At 30.4% G+C, this 18,140-nt stretch overlaps 1 protein-coding gene across 3 annotated transcripts in view; it reads left to right on the top strand.

The window, feature by feature from the left end:
- Window positions 1-269: 269 nt before the first annotated feature.
- Window positions 270-18,140, top strand: part of LOC116851370 — a 45,871-nt gene continuing 28,000 nt past the window's right edge. For 2 of the 3 annotated variants that reach the window (XR_004379565.1, XM_032830704.1), the window contains exons 1-3: window positions 270-418; window positions 733-900; window positions 2,227-2,452. Coding sequence is in view for 2 of the 3 variants with exons in the window: in XM_032830704.1 (XP_032686595.1) it covers window positions 761-900; window positions 2,227-2,452 (366 nt within the window). In the remaining variant the exon portion in view is untranslated. The other variant, XM_032830705.1, reaches the window with a different exon arrangement.

Below are 18,140 nucleotides of genomic sequence, written 5' to 3'. Positions count from 1 at the left end.
ATTATTTAAACATTTTTTACATTAAACTTTTTTATCGATGAAAATCTATTCAAGAACATTTACTACCTTTTATAGTATTTTAACCGAAAATAATGGAAATAAGACATAAATGATTTTCGGAAGTTATATAATATGTCTTAGTAAGCAAAAGAAGTAGCTACAAAAGAAATTTATAAGATGTTTCTAAACTAAGAGTCGGTATAAACTTTCGGAGACAAAGCGAATACAGGTGAGTAGGGATGAATTCTTGAGGATATTCAGCATTGATCCCTGTACGCGCAGGCGCCGCTTTGCAAGCTTAGCTACTTCCATCAGTCGTCTGCGAGTCTGTTCGTACGGCGAACCAAGCAACACGGTCATCTATTTTCGTTTATCTGACCAGAGTTACCTCACGTCTGCGGAACTAGTGCCAGTCAAGGTAAGAAACTATATCATTCGAGAAACGGTCCAGCAGCTAATTCCGCGACACGATTGTAATTGTCTAGTAGAAGAACTCATTCTGACATTTGCAACAGACAACTTTGAAATTCACGAAAGTATTATTTTCTGTAACAAAATGTGACACAGATTCATACTTTTAATATTTAATCGTGACGTTTAAAATATGAATTATCGACAATATAAGTGTGCGTACATTAATACTTACAAAGATAAATAATAATTTTCATTTAACAAATATTTGCTTTTTTATCGCAATTTTACAATAGTTTGACAACATTTCTTCATTTTCAGCAAATAGACAGGCGTGGAAGAAAGTCCAATGTCAGCTCTTCTAGATGTATGTGGAAATGATACTGGCTCGCCATCGATATCAAAGGCCGAAGATAATCTGTCCAATAGTGATAGGCCCCTGATTAAGGGTTTTATTCGTCAAAATAGTTGCAGCAGTATACGTATGAGGTAAATAAAAAGATAATCATGTGTTAAAGATGCACATTAAATAATAATAATAATTGTGATTCAGCGCATATAGATCTAAAATGATTCGATTGCTAAAATTTAGGATTTGCAAAATTACGTTTTAAAAATTAAAGAACTAATTATTATTATCGTTACTTAAAAAGTAATAAATCGTTAAAATTTCTGTTACTTTGCTAAGTGATAAAATTTTTTTGTATCATTTACTGCCATTTATTGCGACTACATATATACTTACATGTATAAAGTAACGACAAAAATAATGATTATACTTTTTACACATTATTCAAAAAATATAATTACATTACCTTTCCAGGCAGCATTAAATATTTATAAAATATTTACAAAATATTTATAAGATTTATTTGAATATTTTATAAATATTTACCAAAATATTTCATAAATATTTTTATGACCTTAATTTCAATAGATCATAAATATTTATCATAAATATTATAAAAATATTTATTAAAATGTATACATTTATATACTTTTTTCTCTTTTCTGAACTTTTTAAAAATTTTTAAAATATATATGTTTTTAGTTTTCACTTTATATTGTTACTTATTATTGTTCACACGCTACTTAATTCAAATTAAAATTGTATTTCGAAAATCTGCTTATCATTGCCGAGATTCGAATTTGAGACCTCTGGTTCTTGAGTCGTTCATCTTACCTACTGCGCCACTGTACTTTATATTTATAAATATATTTATTATATATTTTCTAAAATCTCACAATATATTTTTTTAAGTTAAGAAATTATATTTAACAAAATATATTTTTTTAATTTAAAGACTTTTTTCTGTATACATTACCAATTTAAATTTCGATTTTCTTATTTCTTCATTAATTTAATAATTTTAAATAATTACATTTATTTTTTTATGTATACTATTTATGGAAATATTTACAAAATTACTACAAATATTTATTTTTTGTTTACTATAAATATTTATAAAATATTTATATAATATTTTTAAAAAATAATTCAACATAAATATTTATGAATCTTTATCATAAATATTGTGTGCTGTCTGGGTTTACTGTTACCAACAAAAAATAATGCCTTTACATAATCGTTATTAAAAAAAATTGATTTATAACAAAACATTATAGCATCAATTTATGTTATCAATTGTACTATAACTAAGCCATTTGATCATGCCAATATCAGTACTGTTGTTTTATGAGTGACTATTCTTCTCTTTACGTTATACTTAACATTATGAAACAATCTTGGCTGAATCGAATTACAATTAATTTTGGCAATATACAAATAACTTCTAATTTGAACGGCATTAATAGGACAATTGGTTCTTCGCGCGGCATGTCATCAATCAGCGAAAAATCCATGAAAAGGCGTTATTGCTTATGGACGTTGACTCTAATCTTGGCAATAATCGGCCTTTGCAATCTTTTCTTAAATATCACTGTCATCGCAGTTTTGCGTATCAGCCAAGGAATGGAAGCAATGGAAGTAATTCCAGATGAAAATCTCGTCAAGTTCTATGGAAGAACTGATTTAGATAAGGTATATATATATTGTTTGTCAAATACAAGATATTCCTGGTGTGCAGAGAGTATAGATTTATTTTTCCAAGTATTCGTGTGCAAATAGAACTCATTATAGAATTTATTCACTTAAACAAAAATGCTTAAAATTATACAAAAATTTAACGAAATATTTATCGTAAAAAATGCATTATTTAAAGTTTTATACAATTTATTTATATTGTTCACAAGAAATTTTATATTAAATATCGCAATTTTATACTTATAATAAAATATATAAGATACCCTAGTTCTCACGATTTTAATTTATACTGAAAATTCTCTGAGAAATTTTAAATTAATTTTTCTTGATTGTAAATTGTCGAGAAAACTCATTATTCATAGCAATTTTTCAATTTTCCACATAACATATATTTCTAACTAAATCCCACTAGGTACAACTAAGGAAAATTCTGCTAAAATAAAGTCCACTTAAATTAACAGCCGACATAGCAATAGATTTTCATAGGATATCCTAATTTGATCAGAATGGTCCCAGTTTGATCCAAACTGAAACGTAATCCATAGGATTACCTGAGGACATATTTCTTTGTCACAAATTATATCAGACATCTACGAATGTTCTATTTTAACTCAAAGCAACGTTAATCATTATTGATAAAATGTATTATTTTTCTTTATTAACACATATCTAACACAGACAATTTATATATATATATATATATATATATATATATATATATATATATATATATTTTAACATTATTTACATGTAAAGTAAGAAATTATGTTCATAAGAAGAAAAACAATCATCAACAAACTTTATTAACAAAGAATGTATAAAGAACGTCCCCAGGCAGCAAGCTGTCGTTATTTTGACGTCAATATGTCACCACTATTGGTCAATAACGTGATTTGTTCTGTAAGGACGTGTATTTAACGTCATGTTTTAACACGTCAAAATGACTTTGCAAAATGACGTTATGATAACGTTTAATTTACCATGTCATAGACGAATTTCTTTTTCGAATAAAAAAATAAGTTTGCTATTCTTATAGATATATTTTTATATAATAATAACGTTGCAACATTGCATATTACAGTGCAATATTGCAGAAACATAGTAGTAGCATCCCACATAGCACAAGATTTAAAAGATATCCCAAAGACATTCAGAGAATTGCTAAATGTTCGCATAAATCCTTAGAACATCCTAAAAATATTCCGAGGACTTCTAAATGTCCACACAATTCCCCAAGATATCCTTTCAAGATCTTATGCTATAAGGGATTAATTTGAAATATTACTTTAGCAACAATATTACAGCAATATTTAAAAAATATTACGAATATAATATAATATTTTTTTACTTATTTACTAGTTATTTTTGTTACTCAATGGGCAAACAATATTTAAAGAAACATTTAAAAAACATTTGAAAAGACATTTTTAAAACGTTAAAAATAATGGGATAAGTTTTCTTTTTTCATTAAAATAATGTTTTTTAATGTTTGGAAAAATGTTTTATTTTTTAATATTTAATAAACATTTATTTTAAAATTTAAAAAACGTTTTTCTAAATGTTAACATTTAAAAAATATTTTCTAGATGTTAAAATAAATGTTTATTAAATATTAAATCAAAATATTTTTCCAAAAAACGTTAAAAAACGTTGAAAAAACATTTTTTTTAATGGAAAAAAGGAAACTTATCTCATTATTTTTATTTCAGTTTTAAAAATGTTTCTTTAAATGTTTTTTTAAATTTTAATGTTTTGTAATGTCAGCACCTAGGTAAACATATTTTACATTAATATTTTATGCATATATCTCTAACTTCTCTTTTATTATATGAAATATTAGAATTATAAATAGTTTATTTTTCTGGTTGTACTAAATAATATTATAAGAAAATTATAATTAGTGCTTGCATATAGGGATAATAAAAAACACTCAGTATCAGTTGATCCTAATAACGCCGTAGCCAAGGTGGTGGACTAGGAACCTGAAGATGTGTGAGATCTCGAGTTCGTGTCCGACCAGTACCAAGTAAATTTTCAGTTGCGAAAATAGTGAGAAATCAAATAAAAAGGCTATATTTCATTGAAAATCAAGATAAGCTGACTGGTTGCAATCGTTTTTGCAAGATATATTTTTTTAAATCAGCATCATACGTCATTGTTGCGTCATTTTATATAAAAAAATGACGTCATTAAGTCATCATACATATGACGTCATTGGTTTGTGACTTAGAAAACGTGAAAAAAAAGTCATTGTTTGGTTAACTTGAAGGATAAACGACGTAAAATTCATGTCATTATCACGTCTGTCTGCTACCTGGGTTAGAATCAATTTTAATATGCAAGAACATCTTAAGGATATTGATAGGATCAAATATTGTTATCTACGCACATCCTACTGATATTCAATTATTACTTCCTATGAACGTTCAAAAAGCGGACATACAGATATCCTCGATATATTCTATGTATATATTTTGGTTTTTACACGGACGCGTTCTGGATATCACTAAATCCTTCATCATATATCTACTAGACATATCTAGGATCAATTTTTGCTATGTGGGAGAAAAAAAACAATTTCATTATTTCAGTTATTCAAAGTTTAGTTTGCAAAAAGCTCCACTTTTTTCGGTCGTTTGTATTTGAGAAACTATTAATGCCTTAGAGTTTTTGTTGAGATGTAGATGACAATTATTTCAATGCAATTTAGTAAAAAGTAATACCATCTAAATAACAAACGTTCCATTATAAATATTAGAGATTAAAAAATGTGATATAAAAGAAAGGATAGTATTCACTACACCGTTTTTGTATAGGGTAAGGTCGTCTATTATGAGATAGGCTCCTAATGTGAGATAATGAGGTTTCTGCTAAACTATTAGGTTGTTCGGAAAGTTCGTTTTATATTTTGCGCGCTCCGTGTTACTATGGTAATCAGTGAGAGCGAAGGCGCTCCAGAAGATTTTGTGCTTGTCCACAAACTTTCGCCATCTGTGAGCCCACTAAAGAACTTTCGTAAACTTTCTTAAGTGCAACTATTTCGTCAGAAATCAGTTTGAAAAATGGAGAAATAAAAAGTCTATTTTCGTCATGTGATGCTGTATTGCTTTAAACATGATTTAACGGCTTCGCAGACCCTACATGAGATGTTTTCTGTGTATGGAGATGCCTGTGTCCCTCACTAGACAATTCGGAAATGGTATCGAAGATTCGAAGCTGGCAATGTCAACGTTGAAGATGAAGCTCATTCTGGCCGGCCTCAGGAGATTGATGAAACGCTTCTTAAGAACCTAGTGCACGAAAATCCTCGAGTAACCGTTAAATAATTCGTCGACACTCTACACAAGTCCGTTTCCACCGTGCACGACTACTTTAAAAAACTTAATTTTTCAACTCAACTGGATGCATGGGTGTTATACGAAATGGGTGAACGGCAATTAGTAGAGCGTGTGAACATTTACGATATGCTACAACGGCACTAAAACGAATCGTTTTTGAAGAGAATTATAACAGGTGATGAAAGTTGAATTCTATACAACAATGTTAGCCGCAAGAGATCGTGTGGAACCAGCGGTGCGTCTACGCAAACAGTTGTCAAGCCGGGACTTCATCCGAAAAAAGTTCTTCTGTGTATCTGGTGGGATTTTAAAGGCGTGGTATATTATAAACTTCTATAGCCTAACGAAACCATCAACGCGGTGAAGTACAGTTTTCAGCTGAACGAACTGAAGGCTACCATCGCACGGAAGCGCCTTGAATTGACTAACAGGCGTGGAGTTGTCTTGTACGATAACGCCAGACCTCACATCGCAATGTCCATCCGTAGGAAGCTGTTCGAATGGGACATTCTTCCTCATCCTCCATATTCTCACGATCTTGCCCCATCTGACTATTATCTATTCCTCTCTTTGAACAATTTTCTTCAGGATAAAAAATTCGAATATTTGGCAGTACTCAAAAGTCACCTCGATAAATTCTTTGTCAGTAAAAAATCTTCATTTTAAAGCAAAGGTATCATGCAGCTTCCTGAAAGATGGGCCAAAATCGTTGAACAAAACGGTACATATTTACTTTAATAAAGTTTTTCTTTATGTAGAATATTGCGTTATAAATATATAATGAAAATTTGAAACAAACTTTCCGAACAACCTATTAATAAGCGTTATGTATCGGTTCCACCATAAACTTATTGCTATTGGAGTAAAAACCCAGATAGCCACCTGTCTATGAAGTTGTCGTCAAGTTGCTGAGAACCGTTGAAGCAACTATTTTCGAAAAAGTAGGGACAAGATGCTTCTACATTATGTTCGTTGAATTATGCTCACGTGTATTCTCCATGAGTCGACAGCAAGTTGACAGTAACATAACGACAACAATTGCTTAAATATGAATGATGTGCATATGATGGCATATTGTCATCATATACACATCATTCATATTTAAGCAATTGTTGTCATGTTGCTGTCAACTTGTTGTCGACTCATGAAGAATACACGTGAGCACAATCCAATGAACATAATATAGAAGCACCTAATCATACTAAGAAATACTGAAAAATTATTAGTAATTAAGTATTACCAGTAATTCAGTAATTTTTGGCCAGTACTTAATTTCTGGTGAATACTGATAATAAAATCACTGTTAAATATTGATAGTAATCAAATACTAAGAATTATTGTGCGAAGATGAAAAATGAGAAAATCATAATATTTAAAAAATATACTTATAATTCCTAATTTTCTTATGTCTCATAAATTCACTAGGTATCGAAGATTGTCAATACATACTCCGTGAATCTTCCCCTCGATAGTTTCGATCCCAAGCGGTATATCACCGGTCACCCATCCATGTCCTGATTCCATTAAAATGTTGCTTAATCCTGAGGATCGAGCGGCACTCCAACGATATTCTTACGATTTACGCTTATATAATATATCCTTATAGTATTCACTGTATGTTATAACATATCTAGTAAATACCAAATAATAGTCATATAATGCAGGATTTATACCGCGTCCGATATCCGACGTACAACATACGATATCCAATAAAAGAATAGTTTTCTAATGAAGAATTGAATTCTATATTAGAAAGCTGTTCTCCTATTGGATATCGGACGTCGTATGTCGGACATCGGACGCGGTATGAATCCTGCATAACATATATAAGATTGCCAAATAAAAAATTATTTTTTAAATTCGTGCACAATGTGTTTGTTATTAACAAATTGTTGTAAATATATGAAAATTACTTATCGTTCACACTTTGTCGGCAAAAACATGTAATTTAGAAACTTCAACGATTGAAAGCAAATACAAAGCAAATCGATAAAAAAGGTTCCATTTCTGGTTGTTGTCACGTTACCATCAAAATGCTATTGACGCAAAGACAAGTCATCAGTTCTTATCATGTTGCCATCATATTGTTTGCAACCTTCCGTACTATTATTGCTGATCGTTTGTTCTTAAAATTTCATCAACTGATTACATGTATTACCACTCATGTTGCTGAATTTGGTAGCACAACGCTTACGATGATGGCAACCAAATATCAACTATTCAGCAAAACATGCAGTACATTCGTTTGCTTGATATGCTAAATCACGCTTAGTTATCTTAGTTATTCGCCGCGTTGTGTCTGCAAGGGAGTGGTCGCGTACGCGCGGTGAAAAAGTAATAATTGTGATTTTGAGGTATGTATTTAACACTTTTAAAGATACAGCTTTAATATTATTTCAATATATTTCAATGTATTATATATAAGTACTATAAATGATTTATCGTATTGTTTTACAAATTTATTGCATTGCTTATATGAAATACCATCTCATGTAAAGAAACTCTCTTGTCTTATATTAGGAACCTTTTTTTTTTGAAAAGGCAAAATCGGCACTTCCAATAAAAAATTTCATATATTACAAAGTATAGCTGTTATTGATTACTTTTGGAGGTAATACCTAAATGTATTTCCCATAAGTTTTAGATTTCTCATAAGATATGTATTTAACACTTTTAAAGGTATAACTTCACTGTAATTTCAATATATTTCAATGTACTATACATAAGTACTATAAGTAATTTATCGTGTGATTTTACAAATTTATTGCGTTGCTTATATGAGATACCATCTTATATAAGGAAACCCTTTTGTCTCATATTAGAAACCCTTTTTTTGAAAGGGCAAAATCGGCACTTCTGATACAAAATTTCATATATTACAAAGTATTGCTTGATTATTAACTTTTGAAGGTAATAATTGATTGTATTTCCCATAAGTTTTACATAAAAACGGGAATTACGGTTACAAATTAAATAAGTTACAAGTCTTTAAAAACAGGTGTCTCATATTAGACACCTTTACCCTAATGATTGTAGGTCAGAAAGTTGCTGTTTTATGCTTTGAGTAGCATTATATTGAGTGAAACGTGACAAAGTAATAGGGTAAAGGTGCGTAATATGAGACACCTTTTTTTAAATATTTGTAATTTATTTAATTTGTAACCGTAATTCCCGTTTTTATGTAAAACTTATAGGAAATACAATCAATTATTACCTCCAAAAGTTAATAATCAAGCTATACTTTGTAATATATGAAATTTTGTATCAGAAGTGCCGATTTTGCCCTTTCAAAAAAAGGGTTCCTAATATGAGACAAAAGGGTTTCCTTATATAAGATGGTATCTCATATAAGCAACGCAATAAATTTGTAAACACGATAAATCACTTATAGTACTTATGTATAGTACATTGAAATATATTGAAATGACAATAAAATTATACCTTTAAAAGTGTTAAATACATATCCTAAAATCACAATTATTATTTTTTCACCGCACGTACGCGACCACTCCCTTGCAGACACGACGCTCGTGGCGAATAACCTTCATACTCAAGCAACGATTGTCACTTAAGTATAGGTTATTTCATATTAGGAATCCCTTCTCATATTCACGCTTTGTGATTTTACGATCATTAAATGTAACATCTACAATTAAGAAATTCAACATATCCTGTATTTTTCTATTACTATAATCTTACGCTATTATTGTATGAAGCATTTATTGCCAAATATCTAATTATTTATATATATTTATATTTATATTAATTATTTATAATTTTATTTATATAATTATATAATTATATAATAATTATATAATTATTTATATAATTATATAATTATATTATATAATTATATAATTATATTATATAATTATTTATATAATTATATAATTATATTATATAATTATATAATTATATTATATAATTATTTATATAATTATATAATTATATTATATAATTATATAATTATATTATATAATTATTTATATAATTATATAATTATATTATATAATTATATAATTATATTATATAATTATTTATATAATTATATAATTATATTATATAATTATATAATTATATTATATAATTATTTATATAATTATATAATTATATTATATAATTATATAATTATATTATATAATTATTTATATAATTATATAATTATATTATATAATTATATAATTATATTATATAATTATTTATATAATTATATAATTATATTATATAATTATATAATTATATTATATAATTATTTATATAATTATATAATTATATTATATAATTATATAATTATATTATATAATTATTTATATAATTATATAATTATATTATATAATTATATAATTATATTATATAATTATTTATATAATTATATAATTATATTATATAATTATATAATTATATTATATAATTATTTATATAATTATATAATTATATTATATAATTATATAATTATATTATATAATTATTTATATAATTATATAATTATATTATATAATTATATAATTATATTATATAATTATTTATATAATTATATAATTATATTATATAATTATTTATATAATTATATAATTAACAAAGTTTAAAGGCTCTTTTCATAAAACTTTTCAGCATCCAATTTCACAAAATTTTTCTTTACAACGACTACACGCATGATCTAATAATGAATTTTCCACTAAATAGGTTTTATTATAAGAGCAATGAATTTATGGTGGAACCGACACATAGCGTTTATTAGTTTAGCAAAAACCTCGTTATCTCATATTAAGTGTCTATCTCATAATAGGCGACCTTACTCTATTATATGAAATTAATATCAAACTAACATTTATTACTTAAATAGTGAAATAAAAAATAATGAAATGTAAAAACTTAATTTTGTTCAGTATAATGAATTTAATGAATATGAGTAGTTTTTAATTAGTGCCCAGCAAACAAAGAATATAATTCCCAGCAAACACAATAGTAACAGTTGCATCGTCATAATATAAAAAAATATGGAATGTAGCGTGCAATATAACACCCGAGATAGCCAAACCTGCGCGAGCAGATTTTGTGCAGAGTCTGTCAACAGTGTCTGTAGACAGAATTGCAACAGATTGTACACAGATTTTGACGACAGATTGGTGACAGACTGCGCCCAGAGCCTGTCGACACATTCTGACGACAGACTGATGACAGATTGCGCGCAGATTCTGTTTTCTAGATAGGCTATTTAATTCTATCAAGGGCCATATGTACGCTACTAAATGATATAGTTTCACATACACACCATGTAAAACTCCAAGAGGAGTCAAGATAATTATATTGTGCAATTGTAATAATAATAATTGTATACATATACACAAAAAAAAACAATTTTTACTTTTCAAAATTGTATTACATATTTCTTATAAAAAAGCAACAATAATAGAGAAATAACGAGTACAAGTATATAATAGTACAACAGTTAAATGGACAGTTTAAATGGTTATTTAAAGACGTACATATGCCATCCCTGGTAAAAATTCTCATAATTTTTCATACAATTTCTCATATTGTTATTTTTTTTAATGTCATTTTGTCATTAAATCTGAACGATTTAACCATTAAGTACTGAAGGTAGCAGCACCGAATAAAATATTAGTCTCGCCATGTAAATAACATTTATAGAATTTTTGTAATTGTTTATTTGAAAATATATCATGATTCGATTTTGATAAAATTTAATATAATCTGAACTGGACGATCGACCAAATTAATTCGCACATGTAAAAGCACAGTATTTTATTAGTATAATGGAAAAATGTCATTATCTGCTGTTTTATTGCAGTAATTTTCTATATAGTCCTTGATAGAAAATTAATTTCGAATTATCGTGCCGATCTCTCTTACATTATTTATACGCTAAACGGTTTCGTCTATATTTTGCAGTTTAAAAGGCGAACTCTAAGATTTTTCTTCCTTAAACTTTAAGTGGGCAATACAAAGCATTTTTTATCAAGTGAGGAATTGGTGTAGAGTCTAAGGCGACTGACGATTATCCAAAAGATATCTTCGGTTCAAGTTCGAATTTCACCAGAGAAAATCTTAAAAATTATGAAAAATAATATAGAAAAACTTTTTTTCATTGTATTTTACGAGTATTTATGAGTATGAGAAAGCGCTCATTCTATGAGTAATTATGAAAAATTATAAGAAAGTTTTCTACCAAAAATTTAATTGAAGAACCTACGAAATGACAGAATCTGCGCGCAATCTGCCGCCAATCAGATGTCGGAATCTGTTAGCAGACACTGTCAGCAGTCTGACGGCAGATTGGGAACGCAGATGACTTTGGATCTGTCAACAGATTCTGCTCGAATGCGACAGATCCTGTTGCCAATCTCACGTCAGTCTGCACACAGATTGCTTACTGGGATGTTTGTTATATGTAACATACGTTAGTTGTAATTTTCCACTCAAACGATATTGCAATTATATAATAGAAATATAACTTAAAGGATAGCAACCTTTGACTTTGAGAGACTGACAGCTGTACCATTTGGTACAGTAACATTGTTTCTCTCTGTAATCGCCGTGCGCTCGGGATCGCGCCAGAGATGTCGCTTCCGAACGGCATCTCTGAACGTTATCTAGGAAAAGGAGAGTGTCATGAGCGTGAAGCGTCAGGTAGCTCAGTGATTTAGAGCAGTCGTCCGGCAAGCGAAAGACTCGGATTCGAGTCCCGGCCTATCAGAGCCGCGCTCTCGATACTTTTCTCTCTCTGAAACGAAAAGATACGCAGATCTCGAACGCACGGCGTCCCGCCGCCACCTAGTATGCCTTCCTCCTTCTATGGTTACTAAAATGTTATATATATAGAACTGTTATATATATTGCATAAATATTATGATTTAATAATATTATAATTTACTATATTATTCTATATTACTATATTATATATAAATATAGCTGGAATTATTACTTCTCAGCAATTATAAGCATTTAATTGTACGCAGAGATTATAAGCTATCACTGAAATATCAATTAATTTGTAAAAGTCCTAAAAATGAAAAATGCTTCTAAAAATATTATAATTATATATTTCGAATAAAAAATATTTTTACTAAAGATAGTAACATAAAAGTATCTTGTGATTCTAAATTAATTAGCTTCCAAATAACACAAGATATTCCAGATTAATCCTAGAGCTATTTTAGACGTTCTAGTGTCCCAGTATGTCCTCAGGTATTTTATTGGAGCTATTTTCATTTATTCAATTTCATCTTTCTGTACATATTCAAATAGAAAGGATTACTATGGTAACAGTAATTTCCATTAATTCAAAAAGTGTACCACTTCACTTTACTATAAAGTGGACTCCATAGTACAAATTATGACGTCTTGTGATCATCGTTCTTATATATATTAACGCATCATATTTTACGTACGAGAAAAGCACAAGAAAACGGAAGCCACCTAGCGAATGATCCGATCCTTAAATATAAGAATAACGTAGATGGAATGCAAATAAACGCTTGTTATATAACATATTATATTTTAGTTATGTTGGTTATAACTTTGTTTGGTTGGTTATATAATTATAACCTGTAAATAACAGAGAATTGTAACAGTTCTAAAACACAGTTAGACTGCAGTTAAAAGAAAATTATGTAATACTAGATTTGAGGCTTTCACGGCCATTGATACAATGTCTAGGTATAGCTTCCGGAATGGAGCCGTGTCTTGAATCAGCGATATGCCGACGTTTCGCAAACGTTGCAGTTTGCATCATCAGGGCTGAGAACTCTGACCAGCCGATCAATTAAAATACGCTGTTTGGCTGGATTCAAGCATCGTCCCCTACTCCCTAAACACTATCTACACAAAGGGGAGGGGGGAGGGGGGCATATAAGGACTACCTTTACCCAAGGGAGCTCAGTATCAGAGTTCTCAGCCCTGATGATGCAAACTGCAACGTTTGCGAAACGTCGGCATATCGCTGATTCAAGACACGGCTCCATTCCGGAAGCTATACCTAGACATTGTATCAATGGCCGTGAAAGCCTCAAATCTAGTATTAAAAGCCTGCACGGAGAGGCTATCCTAGGGTCGGTAAATCTGTTTTCCAAACTCAGAAAGTCCTTGCATGTCCAACTATGCTCCCTAGCGTTTTTGAAACGGTGCCGCGACCATCATGTAGTACCGAAATGCTTTCAATTAAAAAACCCATTTCCATCTTCTAACCAGGCCAAAGGCATTCTACGACAAGCGTCGTTGAGGTTAGTTAAAGACCGAATCTCAGCCACCAAAAAGAACTTGGCTGAGATATCCCAAAAATTATTAAAATTACATCTCTCTCTTGCAAAATCGTTGGAGCCTGAGCTGTGGCTGACACTGGATCGAGTTACTCACGAACAAGCTGTTCACTCAGCTGAGGCAAGAACACAAAAACAGAAGAGCAAGTATGATAAGATCAATCCACAGACTCAAATGCCAGTTCTCACACATACAGTTAAGAATCTTAGCGATCAAGACCTATCACCATCCGAAGTCGCTGTTCTAGCTAAGGGACACAATTTTGCTGTCACTCCTTCTAGTATCCCTACGGAAGAAATCATCAGCCAAATTGAAACGGCTATTTTCCACCTTCCTTTAGAGGCAAGCAATGACATCAGAAATCGAACAACCAACATCCTACGCAAAGCCAAACTTCCCAAACAAAATATAAACAAAGAAGAACGCCGAGCTCTCCACGGTCTGAAACAAAACAACAAGATCCTAATTTTACCAGCAGACAAAGGGAACGCTACTGTAGTTATGAACAGGGAAGACTATTGCAGTAAAATCAACAGTTTACTCTCAGACTAAAAAGTCTACAGGAAACTCCAATGCAACTCAACATTCAGCATAGAGAAGAAAACATCTTCTCTTCTGAAAAATGCAGGTCTCCCTCTTCAAACTATCAAGTATTTAACCCCTCAAGATTCTTCAGCACCTAGACTCTACGGTCTTCCAAAAATCCACAAGGAATCAGTGCCCTTACGCCCCATTGTCAGCAATATTGGGGGACCTACCTACCAGTTAGCCCGCTATCTCACCAAACCCCTCCAGAAACTTACTGGTCTCAATGATTCCCATATCAAGAATTCAACAGATAACGTGAATAAGATCACAAAAATCAAGATGAATACTAATGATATCCTGGTGAGTTTTGATGTAGTCTCACTGTTTACCAATGTTCCAGTCCAGGATACTTTGAACATCATCAAGAATTCCGAGGAAATTCCTGCCAACCTCTTCCCACTAATAGAACACTGCTTAACTTCAACCTATTTTCAGTTCCAAGGAGAGTTTTTCGAACAAACCTCTGGAGCGGCGATGGGATCTCCTATATCTCCTATCATTGCAAACATCTTTATGGAACACTTTGAGAATAAAGTTTTGAGGAACGCACCACTGAAACCATCCACATGGTTTCGGTATGTGGACGATACTTTCGTAATTTGGAATCATGGCAGGGAAACTCTTTCTCAGTTTCTCGGGTTTCTCAATTCACAACATCCCAGTATTCAGTTTACAATGGAAGTGGAACAAAATAATCAAATACTCTTCCTGGATATGCTAGTCCAAAAAACCAAGATGGCACCTTAGGTCACCAGGTCTACCGAAAACCAACACACACGGACCGATATCTACATGCAACCTCTCATCATCATCCCTCGCAAAAGAATTCTGTCATAAGTTCATTGGTTTACAGAGCGCTCACAATTTCGGAACCATCTTCTCTGAATGGAGAACTAGAACACCTCAGTACAGCCTTAACTAAAAATAAATACAACAACAAAAACATCTCGCAAATAATAAAAAACCAGAAGAACAGAATTGTCAGTCCTAAAAACACTGACAGACTAGATGAAGAGAGAGAAAAGAGAAAAACGGCTGTCCTTCCATATTTCCATATTTCCTATAATAGAACCTATCAGCAGGATTTTGGGTAAACACAAAATCAAAGTAATCTTCAAACCCCATAGGAAGCTCTCCCATTTACTCCCAAATCCGAAGGATCAGAAATCATGCCTAGAAACATCAGGTGTATATAAGATCCCTTACTCTTGTGGTAAAGTTTATACAGGAGAAACCGGGAGGAAGATCAGTACGCGAATCAAGGAACACCAGCGATGTACCAAGTATGGTCACTTTACTCAATCAGCCCTAGCTGAACACTGGATGGAGACTGGACACTCCGTACAATATGACAAAGCCACCAGATTGGCTCCCTCACAGAGTTATTTTGCCAGAAAATATCGTGAAGGTCTAGAAATTTTGAAACATCCCAACAACCTCAACCGAGACAAAGGTATGCAAGTAAACTCTATTTGACATACTGCCCTCCCGGTTTTTTAATTGGCCAGCTGATCAATTAAAATACGCTGATTGGCTGGATTCAAGCCTCGTCCCCTACTCCCTAAACACCATCTACACAAAGGGAGGGGGGGAGGGGGGCATATAAGGACTACCTTTACCCAAGAGAGCTCAGTATCAGAGTTCTCAGCCCTGATGATGCAAACTGCAACGTTTGCGAAACGTCGGCATATCGCTGATTCAAGACACGGCTCGATTCCGGAAGCTATACCTAGACATTGAAAATTATGTAACTTTAACATTAATAACATATAACATCTGTTATTTTACGTGTTACTTCTGTTATTTAATAATTATATTCTGTGTTTGCTGGGATTTTATTCTATCGTATAATAGAATATTATTCACATTTATGAATTCACGAATCAAAATCCATATTCAAAACGATAGAAAATGATAGAACGATAGAATTTTATTCTATCGTTCTCTATCAATTTTTTACCAGGGATATCGCAGTTATAAAGAAAATTAAGTAACCTCAATATTAATAATATATAACAGCAGTTATTATTACATGTTACTCCTGTGTTACATCACAGTTATGTTCTGTGTTTGCTGGAGATAGTGGTAGAATTTCTATCGTTAGTTTATAGAATATAACCAGATAAAATACGATAGGATTCATATCTGAACTTGTGAGCGAGAACGATACAGCTTAAAGAAAACGATTCAAATTGATAGCGCTATCAATTTTCTTTAAGCTGTATTGTTCTCGCAAGTTCAGATATGAAATCTATCATATTTTATCGTATTTTATCTATATATGATAATACGGTTATACACGATTTTGTATTCTATAGGAAACTAACGATAGAAATTCTATCACTATCTATTGTATTCTATTGTATATGATAGCATACTATGCACATTTTGTAAATTCACGAACCCAAATCTATATTCAAAACGATAGGAAATGGTTATTTTATTCTATCGTTCTCTATAAACTTTTTTTACCAGGGTAGTTATTCGAATGTCACTAATCGGCACAGAATCATGAATATATTATTACCCTATTACTGACTTAAGCATGACAATTTATAAGCTAATGACTTATATTTTTACTATTTAATCAAGTTTAGGACAAGTTATGAAATTAATACTGTATTTCGTAATTCTATAATAAATAAAATTTACAAACTACATGTTCGTTTTAGAAATAGGGTCGTCATTTTATATTATATTTATTTTTATTAATGGAGACAAATATTCCAGAATCGATTAGTAATATATATGAATCAACTACGACAATTACATATCTTATTACTTTCTGACGTTAAAGAATAACTGCACAGAGCTAACAAATAAACATCTGATATTAATCTAATATTATCAACTTCTGAGATATCTGCAGATGACTGTCGTCAGCAGTACACTTGTAAAACTTTAGCATTTACTATGACTTTTAATTTTACTTGACGTTTGTCAAGAAAAGAATTGATAATATATAAAATGTAGAATATATGTTTTTAAGATAAATATGGATTGTGTTAATGATTTTATTAAAAAATACGGATGTAATTGTCACTAATTTGGATATTTAACTTACTTCGTCTTTCGTTGTCATCCGACTTCCACCATTACTAGAAAACAATTAACGAGTCTAAGATATGTCTTTTCAAACTACCTACAAAGTTCATTATACCGAGTCACATACATTTATTTGCCAATTTTCTTTCTTTAATATCAATAATTACCGTGGTAGTTTATAAAATAATAGATGATTTTTCTATTTAGTTTAACGAATTCTATCTGCACACGAGCGCTCTCGAATACCCTAAGTCTGGATATCTTGTATAATTCTTATAATATTATAATTGTAAACATAATTGTGTAAAAATTGTTATTATCGAAAAATATGTTTGTAGAAAATTGCTATATATATATATATATATATATATATATATATATATATATATATATATATATATATATATATATATATATATATATATATATATATA

The sequence above is a fragment of the Odontomachus brunneus genome, unplaced genomic scaffold (assembly GCF_010583005.1).
Source record: "Odontomachus brunneus isolate Ranch 3 - 2012 unplaced genomic scaffold, Obru_v1 Obru_scaffold_173, whole genome shotgun sequence".
Lineage (NCBI taxonomy): Eukaryota > Metazoa > Arthropoda > Insecta > Hymenoptera > Formicidae > Odontomachus > Odontomachus brunneus.
This window is presented reverse-complemented; position numbering and strand designations above follow the sequence as displayed.